A 17,870-nucleotide genomic window follows, 5' to 3' on the forward strand; every position below is an offset into this window, starting at 1 on the left:
AACAAATGCTATTGTCAATTTCATCACCCTTCCTAGATAAATAAGCTGACACTGCTGCACCTGTATGCTGAAATGAAATTCAGAACTAGTCCATAAGGGATTTTTGCTGTCTTCTCCTTAGAACTATAGTAAAAACATGCCTTGCATGACATTCTCAGAAGTAGTGTTCAAAAAGAGACCAAATGTATTTCAAATCCTGCCACAAAAAGAGGCAAAAACTGTAGTTGACTCAAAAATTTTATGTCAAAGTCTGAGAAGTCACAAGTACCATTGACCCCCCAAGCCTTGAATAAACTGAAATCATAGGATTAATAATAAAGCCAATTTTTTTTTTACTCAAAAATTTAATTCTAATGTTTAAGTATACCTTTGTTTTAAGTTGTATTTCACTACTTTTCTGTGTTGAAAACTTAACCTCACTGGAAATTGTGTGAGAAGTCTAGGCATTACCTGGTTTTCTAACTCTGAACTTACATCTGTGGTCCATTAATATTAACACATTGAAGCAGTAAGTGGTAGACAATTTTAAGTGAAGGTTAATTTTAAGATATTTGGTATCTGAAGAGAACTGTCATGTTTGCTGTGCTTTGTACCTTTGCTAACCACAATATAAATATAAGCAGTTGATATTTTATAAATCTCTGATGTTAAAAAGTCATGATTTATAACAGCTGAAAGCTCATAATCTCTGCTTTGCCATTTAGGGATTGCTTTCTGCCTTTGTTTTCTGGGCAGCAATGAACACTGTAGACTTTAGTTTAGAGGCAGGGAATCAAAGCAACTGGTAATGACATCGATTGAGTTTTAAAGAGATTTTAAGTTAGCTGCATTACTGCTTTGGGTGTATATGTTGTTTGTTAAAAATCCCTATAATCTTAGAATCTTCTTATTTTAAAATTGAATAGGTTTGGGGCTATTGCCCCTTACTGAATATGCAAGTTCTGGAGTCAGTGTCATTTTTTCCAAGCAGTTCAGCATACTTAGTGTGTTACTGGTTACTTTTAAAAAGCATTATAAAGGAGTCATATTGCTTATGTGTGCATGCATGTCTGTGTGTGCACATGAGCCTTTGATGTGCAGGAGGGCAGGAGAGAAGAGTGTTGGATCAAATCAATAAGGCATTGAGTCATCTGCATTTAGAGTTCATAATGAAAGAGGCTTACTGGCGTTGCTTCAGTTTTCTGAAACTGCTAGTGGTGATAGATGCTGAGAACATATGGGTCCTATGTTTATCACTGTAGTCTCTCCCTTTATTAGACACAAAATAGCTTATAGCACCTGCTATGTAATTTTTAATAATACTACTACACGCACCGCCCCCGCCCCCCCAATTACTAGAATGTAAGTTCCCTTAGAGCAGGACCTTACCTGGCTTGTTCAAATAATTATTCCCAGAATTTAGAAAAGTGTCTAGACCATAGTAGATGACCAATAAGTATTTATTAAATTAATGAATATATTAGCACTGTTTAATGTATTATGACTGTTTGTATGCAAACAATGGTTTCTGATGAAAGATCTTATTCTGTGCTGTATTATATTTGCTGAGATGTTTATATCATTCAGATCCTAATGTTTGTGTTAATCAGCAGGCTGTTTTGGGGAACAATAATTTCTTTGCTCTATCATAACTTATATTTTAATCAAGATTTGAGATCAAATAGAAGTTTTAAAAAAATAAAAAATAAAATATATAAATATTAATGTAATTCCAAAATAAGGAAATATCACTCATTGCTTCAAATGATCTTCTGAGGAATGGACAATAAAAGACAAAACAATTGAACCTTTCTTAATTCAACTGACTTACAAAAAACATTGTGAGCTTTTATGCATCACTTCCATTAGTATCCTAATTGTAATGACATGTTATTTTGATTTTTTATGCTCAATAAATGTAATATTGCTGGAAATTGAGTGCAGGGTCAGAATTGCAACAGTAACAATTTTATATTATCTATAAAAAGTATAGTGCAGTTATTAACTATTATTTCTAATTAACTATTGTTTCATTATCATTAGATACAATTAATTTGAAGGCACTGTAAAATACATCAAACTGTGTCCTCCATGTAGGTAGTCATTATGGTATAGCATTTTCATTATGACACTAATAGCGTTCTTTAGTGAGTATATTATCATTGTCCCATGACGCTGGCACTGCAGTGGAATTCAACTCTAATTGGCTATAAAATATCATTCTTCAGTAGAGGTCAAACCATCTTAAAATATTACCTCAGTGCTTTTAGCTTATCGGAATCATATTGGAAAAGTGATTTATTCTTATTTAGCAGGCAAGAAAATGGCAGCATTGACAGGGCAAGTCAATTGCATAAGGTCAGTTGACAAATCATTTTTACGTGGGTGAGGTCAAGTTTCCAAAGTCACAATCTACTGCACAAGGTGATCAGTGCCTAAGACAGATTTGAAGAAATAAAAGTCAAATGTTTACCTCCCTTGGTTAGAAATAGTACAGTTAGTGCTGATATGCTCAAGGCTTCAAAATTTGTGAGTTAAATTATATACATGAGTTGCCAGACTGTATCTGGCAGCTTTTTATACTATGTCAATGTGTTGACCTGTATGGGATAGTAATGAAATAAATTGAAATCAGATGTTTTGGAATAGTTGTGATAATAAAAATGAATTTCTAGTTGCAACAAATATCTTCTTTGGTATTAAAAGAGCACGAGAAGAAGCAACAGAATATAACAAAGAGGTAGTAAAAAAAAAAGGAAAATATAACTACATTAAAGAATATTAAGGGTAACTATTAAAAAAATAAATGTAAAAACTAAATAGTGCTCTAGCAAAGATCCAATTAGAAGTGGATAGTGAATCAAAATTATTAAACGGCTATGGTTGGCCTCATATTGTCATCCACTCCTTTATTATTCTCTATTTGGGGAGACCTCTGAGTTGACTTCTAGTAAATTTTTTCTTTCCTTCCTTCCTCCCTCTCCTCTCCTCTCCTCCCCTCCCCTCCCCCTCCTCTCCTCTCCCCTCCCCTCCCCCTCCTCTCCTCTCCTCTCCCCTCCCCTCCCCTCTCCTCTCCTCTCCTTTCCTTTTCTTACCATAGTTCAGTGTTTCCCAAGTGTGTTTTCCAGAATACAAGGTCCATGGGATGCTCAGATGGGGGATATGGACAAAGTTTAGGAAATATTACATAGAGTCACTCATCTCTTAGAATTTCCTGATGTACTTTAACACTTTTTAGTCTCAAGAAATGGTCCAAAATAGGAAACCTGTTTACCCCAACCCCTTCCAAAAGGATTTGACTGTGAAATATATTTTATATATATATTAACATTCCAGTCACCTGACTTTAGAAACAAAGGAAGAAGTACCAGTGATGAGAATGTATTGAGGAATGAGGGGATATGGTTGGGCCAACATAGATTTTATGGGGCACTTTGAATTTTTGCAGAATTACTGATTTATTTATGCCATGCTCATTTTCCACTTTGCAGGAACATCAGTTAAAAAATGCTTTGTGTCATTTTGAACTGTATAGTCTATAAAAATTGTTAAATTTTTATGAATGGATTATCCTTTGAACATGCATAATGTCATTTTGAGGCTGTGGAAAACCTACATATTTTGAGATATCTTATTGGATTTTTTAAAAAAATTCTTAGAAATTGCTTTTCTTGGAGTGAGACGTTTAATTGAAAAGGTCATTGCTCAGAAATCACTGTGATTCCAGATTTTTCTGTCTTCTCATATATTTTGAGAATTGCTATTGTCACTTTTAATAGCGATCATGAAAAAAAGTTTAATGTTAGAAATTCTTAGCAACCACATTTCTCATATAATCTGCCAGACAAAACAATGTATTTAATTGCTTGGAAAATACAAGACTGTTTTATGTTATTAATTTGAATGTGATATATATATATATTTCCAGTCCTTTATCTTTCAAAACTTATGAAAGGAAAAGTGCAATTTGTAAAGCTTTTAGGATGCAGTATTGGAGCAAATGGGCTCTCTGATGCCTGGGCATTTGGTTTGTTTTATTTATGATGGAACATGGGAATATTTAAAAACTAAGATAAATAGTTTTAATGTTGAAAACCCCATTTTGTTAATATTGCTGTGTTAAATGTGTAAGTATTGAACAGTCAATGAAATATGAGACATTTTACCCAGTGACATTTTAAATGAATCTCCTTGTAGGGGAAGCCTGTGGGAACACCAGATGCTGGAGCTTATTTTCGTGTGCTGGCGGAGCATGGAGTAGCTGCCTTGTTTACAGCGCCAACTGCAATTAGAGCAATCCGTCAACAGGACCCTGGGGCAGCCTTGGGGAAGCAGTACTCTCTGACAAGGTGAACTTGGGATGCACAGGGCAAATTACATTAAAAACTGCAATCAGAATGAATAACTGAACATTATATATTTTTTCTATCACTGCAGTACCACTATGGAAAGAGCCAAAGGTTCTGAATGCTAAGAATGACTGTTCTAAACAAATCTTTGAAATAGTTGGAAATTTAACTATACTGTGAATATTTTTTAATACCATATCCTGTTTATTTCTGTTCAAATTTTATCAAAATAGTTCTTTTTTAAACTACTCAGCTTATATATTTTCCTTAAAGTAAAATTCTAAGTGTAACTTACAATGAGTATGTGTGTGTGTGTATATATATATATATATATATATATATATATATATACACATATGTGTATGCATATATATATATATATACACACATACATGTATGTGTATGCATATATATATACACACACATATATATATATAACATCTGTCTTTTGAAAACAGACTAATAGTCTAAATAGAGGGAAATATTATTTGATTTCACTTATAGAGATAAAACGTGGAAACTATAGTCCAAATTACCTATGTTGAAAGAGTGAAGGAAACTATTTTTCTATTGTTTTGTAATAATGTGCTCTGAATAGTTTAGGTATTTTTGTGCTGGTTTATTGCCATTCATTTTAGTTTAATGATATGTATATTCAAAGATAATTATAGCAATTTGTGTCTTCAAGGCAGATTCCAACATCAAATCTTATTGAACCTTTTTGAAATAGGTCACTGCTATCATGAACTAAATGGATTTTGTAGTTTCTTCAAGTCAAAAGTGGGTTTGAATTAAGTCAGTTTGAATTTTTTAAATTAAATGCCAGATGTTATGAATTTTATGCTGCTATGGCCCAAGAAGGGTTTAAAACAGGTATCATACAGCAATTGCAGATATAAGCAAGAAGATTTCAATTTGGGCAGGGTCAGTGGTTTTGTTTATTTGTTTCTTTTTCCTCTTTTTTTTTTTGTTTTATGAAAAAATGGATCTGGATTTACGTAAAATGTTCATAAAATGAGCATACAATGTGTTCATAAAATGAATCTTCTATTATATTTCTATTCACTCTCTCTTTGTTCCTTTATTCACTACATTTCAACTTAGTTGTCTCCATTTCAGTCAAAAGAATAGAAACATAGATTTTGGTAAAAACATCTGAGGCTATGTATAGTCTCCACGTCTTAAGACAATTGCAGGGGTTTTGAAGAAACAGTGACTGTTGTTCTTGCAGTGTCTCTTTTCTGACAAATGCATTCTGATTACAGGGCATGTAGATATGTGACCAGCAAGCTAAGGTCTCTTGTTTGCTGCAGCATCTTTTCCCGTTTATACATGGGTTTTAGATGATATCCTTTACTGTAAAGGCAAGAACCATTTCTAATTTGCCTGAAATATAAAGCATCAAACAATACCGAATGAATACCTATTAAAACATCACTCTTTCAAACTAATAGGTATAGACATGGAGTACGAGATTTTAGGGTAAGAGAAATTGCAATAAGTTCCCCCAATCATGCCCCTTTGTCTTTAGGCATCTAAGTTATTCATGATGATGTGAACCTATGTTTTTAATAGATATTTAGAAGTGCAGACTCTATAAACAGCCTCAATTATTCAAATGACTACTATTAATAAATGCAAACACTTGCTGATCACCTACTATGTGCTAGGCATAAGCAGTTAAAGTTTGTTATCTCATTTGGTTTTAACAATAAGTAGGAACTGTGATTACTCTCATTTTACAGATGGGTGAAATTAGGGCCCGAGAGTTTAAGTAACTCTTTAGAAAGAAACTAACTCAGGCGATCTGACTAGAGCCCACACTCCTAACTAAATTCCATGGACATACTTTTCCTATGAAAGGTAAATTAGGAAACTAACTTGACCCAGGGATTCTTGTCATTCATGGCATAAGTGCAGTTTCTCCTTTTCATGTATTTGTAGTCTATACAAATAATACCTTCACTGATCTACTTTGATAGATTCTCACTTGTGGACTAAAGAGAATGTTAGAAGGGACCTCCAAAATCCAACTATCTCACTAGGCAACCAAAGTCCAAGAAAAGTTGTTTGGGTTGGAGACAAGAGAGAACCCAAGTTAGAGAACCCAAGTCTTCTCATACAGCTATACTTTTAAGTTTATATTTACGTTCAAGACATTTCATACTAACTTACTGAATGGACATTCGCTTGATATTGTAATTGCAGGCTCGTGATTGATTTGCAGTTTGCTTATCTCTCCTTCTATAGAACATTTTAAGTGATGAAGTTTTCTTTTTAAAATGTTACATAGTTCATTAAAGATTGTTTTAAAATAAATTTAAAGGTGTTCCCCCCAATTTAAGAGGGTACTCTGAAATAGGTAACTAACCAGAACTGTAAGTTCATTTTATCAGACAACTAGAGTTTGGAAAAATAGATGAGAAATCATCTAGTGTAATGATTTCATTTCACAGTAGAGAAAACTTTGGTACAAAGAGGTGAAATAACATTCCCAGGATTACAAAGCTACTCTGGGTCAAAGCTGGGACTAGGCAGTATGGTATGGTAATTTAGATTCTGATTCTGGAGTTAGACTCCCTGGGTTCAAACCTACCATTTACTGGCTGTGTGACCTTGAGAAAGTTATGTAGCCTCTCTGTTCTTTTCTTTCTTTCTTTCTTTCTTTTTTTGTGGACTATAAGAGCAGTAATAGTACAAGAATATAATGAAAATAAAAGGTACATAATCCATGCAAAGCACTTGGAACTGTTCATAACATAGACTGCCTTAGCTGTTATTATCCTCTTCTGCTTTCTAATTCACTGCTCTTCTTTGTCACATCATAGTGATTTATTTTCCCATGATCTTCTAGTTCAACTTTAGTAAAGTTAGAAAAAATTCTGTGCTTGGATTTCCACTCAAGATAACACAGTACCTTGTACTTTGATGCAGCCTTTCTTTTCCCATTACACAGCAATGACAGATAATATGAAAAACAAGAAGCAGAGCATCAGAGCTGAGCTGAAAAATAAACTTTTCTGTGGACTGGAAATGGATTAGATTTGCAAAGCGTTAAGGGTGGCTGACGCCAGAGGCTTGCTAGGTGTACAAGCATACATTGGCAGAGTAAAGGGACTCAGTATTACCCTGCTTAGCTCATGGAGTCAGAGCTTGCTCGGTGATTGAGGATGGGCTGGAGTGTTCCTCCCCACTCAGGAAAGGAGGCTGATAATAATGACTCTCAGTTGTTTTCTGGGACTATGACGTATAGCAGGCTTTGGTCTAGGGATCTGACTGAGACAAAGCAACCAGAGACTGAACCAAACTGCCCATCTCTCATCCTAGAATAGGATCTATGATATCCTGAGTATTACTGTGGATTAATAATTCTGAATCATCATTATGGCATTGGACCTCTAGAGGATAGTTATATCACTCACAAACCTATTGAACAGAGAAGGTGAGCATAGGAGAGAGAGAGAGAAGGAGATAGAAACAAAAACAAAGAACTTCTATTTCGAAAAGAGTGTGGGAAATAAAATTCAAAACACACGAAGAACTCTAATGCTAATAAAATCAACCGAACATGGATTCGTTCCAATTGAGATAATTTTTGTAATATAGCCAAATCAAACTTGAAAATAAGTAGGTTAAGGATAATCAGAGTCATAAACCAGTAACTCTTATGTAAAATGTTTAAACTTGGGTATGAAAAAATTAAAAAGTACAATGGATAGTGTAAACTAAATAAATGAAACAAATATATGGGCACAAGGAAAGACTGTTAAAAATTACAGGATATTATTGAGGAAACTACCCAGCGTGTAAAACAGAGAGACAAAGTAAAAAATCTGAAAGAACAGTTAAAGAGACTTGGAGGGAAGAATAGGAAACTACAAATGTATCTAGTAAGAATTTCAGAAGAAAATGGAAGAATTGTTAAAAAAAATGACAGTTGAAGAGCCAATAATTGAATATGTTACTGAATTGAAGAAAGATGTGGATCCTAGTTGGAAAGTGCCATCAAAGTACTAAGAAGGTTAAATATAAGTAAATTCTCATTGGACAGGTCATTTGAAAATTGCAAAACATGAACTGAGGCTATAGATAAAATCCAAAGAACTGCCAGAGGAATCAACAGAGCACCAAAGAGGAAAATCCAAACTGATGCCAATAGATGCTAGATGACAATAGTGAAAGATCTGCAAAGTTCTGAGGGAGAATTGTTAAACAAAAAATTTTTATTGAAGACTGAGGGCAAAATAGAAAAATGTGCATATGGACAAAGCTAAGAGAACTTAAAACCCAGAGACTTTCTTGACAGGAAAAATGCACACAGGGGAATGGTATGGGATATGAAAAAGCAGCAGCAAAAACTGATGAAATATGTTGTTGAATTTATATAGTTGTTACTATACTAATTATAATTGGATATTATGTTTAAACAGAAGCCAAAATAAATGCAATAAATAACTGTAACACAATGGTGGAGAGTTTTTTCAAAAGGTAATTTGAATTTTCTAGTGGGGAGTAATAGAAGAAAACAGAATGAAGGAAAGATGGAGATAACCACAGGGACACTGATGGAAAAAAATAATGATGTTCTGTTGTGTGAACTAGAGTTGATGAGGCATCACTGAAATAAACTATTTTTATTTAACTTCTGTTGGCACAAGTGAAGAGTAATATTCTCTTGTTTGGTGGTTTATGGACCTGGAAAGAAATATTCATTTTAGTTTTCTTCTGCCCCTACTTTACTACCTCAGAATTCTTCACCATAATCTATCTTTGGCTTTTTATCCATTACTATGCAGCTTCCTGTGTATTTTGGAATAAAGTTAATTTAACAACGTTTCCATTTTTCTGTTTCCCTTTTTGCTTAATTTTCAACTTAATTTGAGTCTTGAATTATACTCAGTTTTATACAGAATTGAGGAAAGAGGTATAGGTCTCATTCCCATTAATCTCTCTCCCCCTTTTATCTACTCTGGGTATTGTATATTGTCATTTTGTTTATCCTTTCAGTATTATTCATCTTGAAGTAGATTCATCTTTCCATGTGTTACCATTATCAGAGCATCTCCCATATATTGAATTAGTATGTAACAATCTAGGGAAGCATTATCCAATAAAACTGATGTCTCCAATATAGTAGGTACCAGCCACATGTCACTAATGAACTCTTGACAAAAGGTTAATACTATGAAGAAATTGATACTTTTAAATTTTTTTCAATTTTAACTAATTTAAATTTTAAATAGCCAGAGGTGGCTAGAAGCTACCATATTGTACAGTGCAGAGACAGGACATATATAATTAATATGGGTAAATTTACTCTCCAGAGAGTCCAAATTACTGTGAAAAATGGCTAATTTTCACTTTAAAAAAATTTTTTTTATTGTGGTAAAGGTCACATAATATAAAGCATACTATTTAAACCATATTTAACTGTACAGTTCAGTGACACTAAGTACATTCACATTGTTGTGCAACTCTCACCATCATCCATCTCCCAAATATTTCACCTCCTAAACTGAAACTCTGTCCGCATTAAACACTAACTCCCCATTCACTTTTATGAAATGAATTTGTAAACAAAAATATATTTTTGAATTTTTTAATATGGGGCATTTATCTGTTTGTAATATTAATAAAATAATGGCAAGGTCATTAATGAGAAATTTCACTGTTGAAAAATGTTTCAGTTCCCTTTTTGCAAGCCTAAAGGGCTAAATGTTTTTTTAAAAATAAGAATACAACTCTTGCTCTTAGGCATGAGTTTATCTTTAAATTATCTTATAATTTATCTTTCAATTATAGATTTATACTAAGAGTTTTTAAGTAATCATTTGGTTATAAAAATATAAAATTACATATCATGGTTTTGTTTATTGTGAGGAATTAGGAGTTAAATAATATTGGATTAAATATTTATTAAAAGATTTTAAATTGTCAGTCATGTCTTATTCCTGAATTTTATCTTTGTTTATAATGTGTTTATACTCATTAATATTATACAATTTGAAGTCTGTAATTGAGAAAAATAATAACTTTGGGGCAGTTTTAGGAACTTTAATACAAAAGTAGAGTGATAGTTTCTAGTGTATTTAGGGAAAGGGGATCATCTATACTATTTGATGTTTTTCTAAATTACCAATGAGCCCCAAAATTTTCCTCTGCTTTTGGTAAATAGTAAAGTGATTTTAATGGAAATGGGTGGATTTTTTCTGACTTGCAGAGAAGGCAGACACCACTTTTACTATTCTTTATTGAATATCATACCTTTCTATATTTGGGGACTAGTAAATTCTGTTATACATGTGCTATTTCAAACAAAGAAGGTGGAAAAGGTACAATATGCTCCAGAAAATGATTACACCTTCAATGAAATACAAAGAATAGCTCCTCTGTTGGTTAGTAAGAAAACCATGCTTGAAACCCCTTGTAGTCATAAACGGCAAAAATACAACAAAAATCCCAATATGTACATATAGGTGTGTGTGTTCTTTCTGTTCCTCAAATTTCCTGTGATATTATACAACAGCAATATGATATTTTAAAGTTAATCTATTGATAAAGTGTGAAGCATGTATCAATGATCAGTCGTTAAAGGTGTCTGTTTAGTACAGTTTGAGGCAGCACAAAAGCAAGGAATAGTGGACATTTTCTTTCAGTCTTTTTTGCTTCTACAATTTGTCATGGATAGCCGTGTTTTCCTCCTAATCATGTTTTCTTTAATTTTACTTTTATTTAAGGTCAGGTATTTGAAAGTTTGGGTTTTTTGTTTTTTGTTTTTTTTTTTTCAATTTTGTTTTGTTTATGTGTTGGTTTTTCTTCTTCCAGTGACATACAACGTATTCCTAAAAGGCTTTTCAAGGAAACAGGAATTGTCAGTAGTAATAAATCCTGTTGCTCAGACCTCCTAGATAATCCCCCGTCTCCACCTCCACTTTTTTTCCCTGGGGGTCCCCGGGGGCTGCCTGGGTTCAAGTCTCACCATCTCTGTGATGGCAGCAGCCTCCCAAAGCCAGGGCCCCTGGGCTCCTGTCCTGACCTTCCTTTTGTCCTCCCCACTCCTGCCAGTGGCATCTTCCTAAAGCAAAAATCTCACTGTGCCACTCTCCTGCTTAAAATCTTTAATTGGCTTTAATTAGCTTCTCACCACCTTCATGGAGAAATCCAAATTCCTTAGAAAACTCTATAAGCTCCTTCATGACAAGGCCCAGGCCTGCATCTCCAAATGGCATCACTTGTTCCTCGTTTACCCTAGAAATGCATAATATTCTTAATCACAGAAGTTTAAGAAAAATCAGGAAGCTAATAGTTTGAACAAGATACAATTAAAATATGTTCATATTTTTCAGTCATAAGATTATCAACAATATGGCGTTTATATTTTTATTTTGTCTTGTTTTTACGTAGCATCTAAAATCATAGATGTATCAACATCATTTTAAACTTTAAAACTTTACACTAGTTTTTGTTATACTTTAACTTACTTATAATAGCTTAATGTGTTACTATTTATTTCATCCTGCTGTAACATTTCTGTCTGATGAGGTCATAATTGATAATCCAAATTTTAGTTTCAAGCAAGTTATAAATGAATCCATATTTGATTACATTGTAGCTTGAATTGCAAATACATATGTAGTTTGCTTAAAGTTTAAGTACCTAAAAATCCCAGGTATTTTGATTGATATCGAGGTCATAAAGATGAATGATCCTAAGGAGCTCACAGTACACTGTGAGAAATAGGCAAGAAGCAAACAATTACAGAATGAGATATATGTTTGTAGCAGAGGCAGGAAATGCATGTTGTTGGAGCACAGAGTGAGAATATTTGAATCTTCATCAGATCTTCATGAAATGATGTAAGTTAAGGGAAGGGTAAAAAATCTTCTGTGGCTATACTCCATTGTTCAGGATGGGTAGGCAGGTTTTTATTTGATTAGTTTTTAAAAATTTTTTTATTTTTTTGGTTTTTATTTTGATGATAATGAATTAACTCTTATACACACATTCTTTGTTTTTTGTTTTGTTTTGTTTTTAACATCTTTATTGGAGTATAATTGCTTTACATTGTTGTGTTAGTTGCTGCTGTATAACAAAGTGAATCAGCTATACGTATACATATATCCCCATATCCCCTCACTTTTGCGTCTCCCTCCCACCCTCCCTATCCCACCCCTCTAGGTGGACACAAAGCACCGAGCTGATCTCCCTGTGCTATGCGGCTGCTTCCCACTAGCTATCTGTTTTACATTTGGTAGTGTATATATGTCCATGCCACTCTCTCACTTCGTCAGCTTACCCTTCCCCCTCCCCATGTCATCAGGTCCATTCTCTATGCCTGCGTCTTTATTCCTGTCCTGCCCCTAGGTTCTTCAGACCCTATTTTTTTTTAGATTCCATATGTATGTGTTAGCATATGGTATTTGTTTTTCTCTTTCTGACTTACTTCACTCTGTATGACAGACTCTTTGACAGACGACAGGCCATGGGGGCATTGAGAATAGAAGAAAAAAATAATCATTCTCTCAATGAACCACCAATAGTGTCAACTCAATTCTGTTTTTCCTATTTCATCCTTTCTACACTGTGGCATGATGTTCCCTGCAAAGGATTTTTCATCTCTCAGTAATCATATATTCCTTTTGATAGGAGGCTTTTTAACCTGGAAGGCCACAATGGCATTTCTTTTCAAATCACTTATCTTTCCTAAATATGTCCTTGGAATAGGGGAAATATGTGTTGAAATCATAATAATCTTTACCAAAGTAACTCATGAGAAGGAGCAAGTGCATCATATTTATGAGCATATTTGTTGCCTTAGCTGATACTCTAGAGTGTATTTTCGTGTATAGACTTAAGTAGAATACAGCAATCAAATTTGGAGCTAAAATTAGCAGAGATAATGTCAAGGAGGAAAAAGGTTTTTCATTTTTGATTATTAGGTGAATATGACAGATATATTACAAAGATCAACTCAGTTGCTCTTCTCAGAACTGAGAAGCTATAGCTGTGAATTCTGCTTTTGAAGCATCTCTCCAGTGCTGTGCTATGCATTTAGTTATATCGCGTCCAAACAAATAATGCCTCTAACCATTCTACAACCATTCTACAGTGTTTTCCTCTGACAGAATTAATGTGATTAGATTCTACAATGTTTAAAAGAAGGTAGATGAAATTATTTCAGTTTATTTTCAAGGAATAATTTGAATTCACTCTCTCTCTCTAATATTCAGGTTCAAAACATTATTTGTGGCTGGAGAACGATGTGACGTGGAGACCCTGGAATGGTCCAAAAAGGTCTTCAGAGTACCTGTCCTAGACCATTGGTGGCAAACTGGTGAGCATTTTCCAAACATGTACATAAATATTGCAGACATGCTCAGAGGCACTGCAAGGATAGGAGGAAATTCTGAATTATGACCATCAGGCACAAACTCAGAAATCGGGTGGTTTTGGTGTCGATAGAAATAAGCAATTCTTTGATTATCTTTTTGTTAAAAAGTCTTCTTAAATGACATTGATGCTACCATTCTCTTGGTCCCTGGGTATAAAGCCCTGAAGACCACTTTTGCTTCTCATCCTCTTTGCTTCATATATCCAGTGAGTCACTAAATCTCAGATTTCCCTTTGGATTCATCCCATCTTCAGTACTCCCATTGCCTCTGAGCTGCAGCAGCCACACTGTCATCTGATTTAAATTATCCTCATCACTCATCTCTGTGCTCCCTGCTTTCCTATAACCCTGCACACTGCTGCAGGAGTACTTTTTTAAAGCACCGTTTCTTTTACAGGATTTCCTGTGGTTCTCTGACTCTTTTCTTATGATCAATAAAATCAAATCTCTTCTGCCTAGCACTCAACAGACAAATGTATTTTTCACCAAAACGCTTATCATTATATATGTAATTTATTTATTTACTTATTTATTCTCTATTTTCCTCCCACTAATTGATCCTTGGGAAACACCTTGTCATATTAAGTGGATAGAATAAAACTTTGGTACAGATAAAAAAAGACTTTCTGCTGCTTCTTTTGAGGAATGATTGTGTACATATGTGAAAGTAAGTAGTTTACCTGGAATCTGTTTTCCTTGTCACCGAATGTAGTGATTTTGTTGGCTCTTCCATTTGGCCCACTGAAAGTAGCTATGAGTTATCAGAGCCTTTACAGCCATCCTATGTATATATTTCAGTTCAGTCCTTCTCAGTTCAACTAATTAGATCAACAATTGTATGTTAGTATTTTCAGAATTTCCATCTTCTGAGCATTTTGGGCAGGGCATCAAATTTGGATTAAAAAATTAATAAAATTTCTAGCAAAAATTAGGTCTGATTTTAAAAATTCTAGCAAAAATTAGGTCTGATTTTAAGATCTAGAAGATCAAGTGAGAGACTAAAACTGAAGTTCAGTGTTTAATATTTTAGAACTCTTTGATTCTGATAAATTATACTTTTATATTTTCTTGGATATTGCTCTTTTGGAAAATGTGTTTTCTATATTCATTATAATATGAAATATAACATGAATGATCAGAGCAGAATACATGTTCTTTAAATAAGATGCAAATCAGAAAGAAAGTTTCTATTCTCTGTAATTTGATTTGCTAAGGGAGAAATTTCTTATCTAAATTCAGATTTGTAACTATTTGGGAAATAAAAAAAGGTAAGATTCAATTTGGAGAAAGAGCAGTGCTATGTGTAAAATACATAAAAAACAAGTGAAGAATTATTGCCTTGCAAGGAAGAGTGTTTATAGACTTGATGAATCCCCTATTCATCCAGAAAGTTCTAACAGTTATTTTTCTGGGCATAAAGAGGAAAATATTTTATCACCTTTAAGATGGTTTTCCAAGGTGGTTTTCCTTTCCTGGTCAACATACAACTTGTTTCCAATACACAGTGACCTTACACAAATGCTTGCAGAAGAGTTCTGTTCCCCACCCCTGGCTCCCTTAAAGGTGACTATGCTAAAGCTTGTTGAAGGCAACCAACACATTAATAAATAAAATTATGATTCCTTTACTTTTTCTTACTGATATCGTTGCACATAATAGCCTGTGCAGATGTATGTAGTTAGTGCATCCAGCTTTACAAAAAAGCTCACTGAAGCCTGAGAAACAAGCATAAGAGGTCTCTGGTGGGTAGAGTTCCACGTGAATTTGCAATTTTTCTTTGACGTATTGTTCAGAAGGAATTAGTAGACACATTATGTCAGTGTGCTTTGAATGACTGCTCATTACTGTGGAAAATAGAGTGGATTTCTACTCATAATGACAGATTCTTTCCATCCCCCAAATTTAATTTTACAGCATTTGATATTGTGTCCAACTGAAGTACACAAATACATACATAGGGATAGGTATGTAGGTAGGTAGGTAGCTAGCTAGCTAGGTTAGTGGTTTTGTCCTTTATAAAAGAAATTTATCCTACGTGGTGCAGGTGTCTGCTACTAACAGAAAATTTAGTTAGAATCTTTATTCATTTGCATAGAAGAAATCAATTCAGTATTTTCAAAGTTGTATGTTGTGTTAAATAATTGCAAAGTGATACTGAAGTTTAATATTTGCAACTGTTCACCTTTCTTAAGGTGATATCAGATTAATGGGGGGAAAGGCAAGCACTTTATGGGTTATTATTAACTCTTAGAAAAAAGAAAGAAAAATTTGATATTTCTAGCACATTTATGAATTTCCTAATATTTTACATATCAAATAGATGGTCATGCACTTCCCCAAGAGGTAAATCAGCAAAAACCTGATAACATTTGAAGAAAGGTTAAGCTTTGCCCAAAGGAATATTTTTCTTTATTTAAAATTTCAAGTTTTCTACAAGGTTGCTGTTACTTGTTATTGACTTAGAAATTGATATTATTTTATACAATCGCACACTTTTATGAGCCTTCCATACAATGCATAATTTATGAATTTGCTCTCTGATTACATTAATACATGTGTACAAATGAGTTGTTAAGAAACTGTGATGTGTAATTTGGAATTAGTAAGGGGTATGTTAAGTAACTAAAATGTATGAGTGAAAATTGATTAGTTCCTGTGACTTGGGCTATAAGAAGGCACTCTGCAGTCAATCCATTTATATTACAATGTTGTTTTTGTTACCCAAGTGAAATTTGTATTAGCAACAACAGATTTCTAGTAACTAACATCCTCTTTTGATCTGTTACTATCAACACTCTTTGATGTCTGATTTAAATAATACCTAAGATTCTAAATTGAGAGCTAATCTGTGGAAAATCCGAGAACAGATCAACTCCTTGTGGGGGCATTTTAATAAAGAATTGTCTCTGTTCAACACCACTGAAGCATTAACCCCTTGTTTTGGATTGTAATAATGTAAACATTTAATGCTCTCATGAAGGAAATTGGTCTTGCTAAGTTTATAGAGGAGAGTTGTATATATTTGATTCATAACTCTGGCAATAGACAAATTGTCATTTACTCAGATGCTTTATCTTCATAGTAATTTATCCATAAGATGATTGGAAGCATCTGGATTATTGACTGAATTTTTCATTTTTTTAAATAGGGGTTAAGAAATAGAGGTGCTACAATCATAATTTGAAAAGGGGAAATTAAGAGAATTGATAATTGTTCCCTTAAGATATGATAGTTTGTGTACAAAGAAATAAACAGCCAGAACTTCATTACCCTCAGTTGTACAATCACCAGATAAAACACTGTACTGTTATAGATCATTTTTAGTACTAAGATGAGCTTTTCCAGAAATCAAACAGCACAAAGAAAGAACTGTCAGTGCAGTGCATTGTGTCCTTTGCAAGAATTTTTTTTTCTGATTTAAGATGCCTATGAAGGAACTGTTTTCCTTTTGAGTGAATCACCTAGTACAAAAAATTAAACAACTAAGTACTAAAACCCAAAACACAGTAGACCTTATCCCTTTCTGAAGTTTCCTCCTTCCTTTTTCCCTTCCTTCTTTCCTTCCTGCCTTCCGGCCTTCCCTTCTCTTCCCTTTCTTTTTCCTTCCTTCTTTCTCTCTTTTCTTCCTGTTTACTATAAGATATGGCACTAGTTTAGAAATGACTGCAACAAAAAAGTTTGGCATCCCACTTTGTAATGTTATTTAATTTTATGTAGAAACACTTTATTCTTTTACTTGCCATCAGTCACTTAAATAAAGATAACCACTGCAAAGTTAGAATACTCAAGTTCCACAGTAGCTTTTATAAGGGACAACTTGGGGAAGGGTTTAGATCAAAAGAATCAATGATTCTTTCCACCTGCTAGCAGAACAAATCTGTGTAGTTTCCATCAGAAGATATAAACCTTATGTTAAAGTGTTTTAAGTGATGTCCCCCGCCCCTGTAGTGATGAAGTAATTGAAATGAGGTAATGACCACCAACTTGAGTAGCACTGGGTGATTTTGTTGTTTGTTTTGTTTCCATCACTTTACTGGCGGAGTAAAATTCTTCGTAGAATTTTTAAAACCCCTAGGAGGGATTTCAATGAGAAAATGGTAATCTCCTAATGGATTGAGTCATTGGTGTCCATTGAAGTTATTGATCTTACT

At 33.8% G+C, this 17,870-nt stretch overlaps 1 protein-coding gene across 6 annotated transcripts in view; it reads left to right on the plus strand.

Annotated features, from left to right (window-relative positions):
- The window catches only part of ACSS3 (acyl-CoA synthetase short chain family member 3), a 142,090-nt gene that overhangs the window by 85,065 nt on the left and 39,155 nt on the right, over window positions 1–17,870 (plus strand). For all 6 annotated transcript variants that reach the window (XM_082350744.1, XM_082350747.1, XM_082350749.1 and 3 more), the window contains 2 exons: window positions 4,177–4,328; window positions 13,559–13,662. In XM_082350744.1, the coding sequence (XP_082206870.1) occupies window positions 4,177–4,328; window positions 13,559–13,662 (256 nt within the window). The remainder of the gene's footprint in view (window positions 1–4,176; window positions 4,329–13,558; window positions 13,663–17,870) is intronic.

This window comes from Balaenoptera borealis (genome assembly GCF_965194805.1).
Source record: "Balaenoptera borealis genome assembly, chromosome: 13".
In the NCBI taxonomy this organism is placed as follows: Eukaryota; Metazoa; Chordata; class Mammalia; order Artiodactyla; family Balaenopteridae; genus Balaenoptera; species Balaenoptera borealis.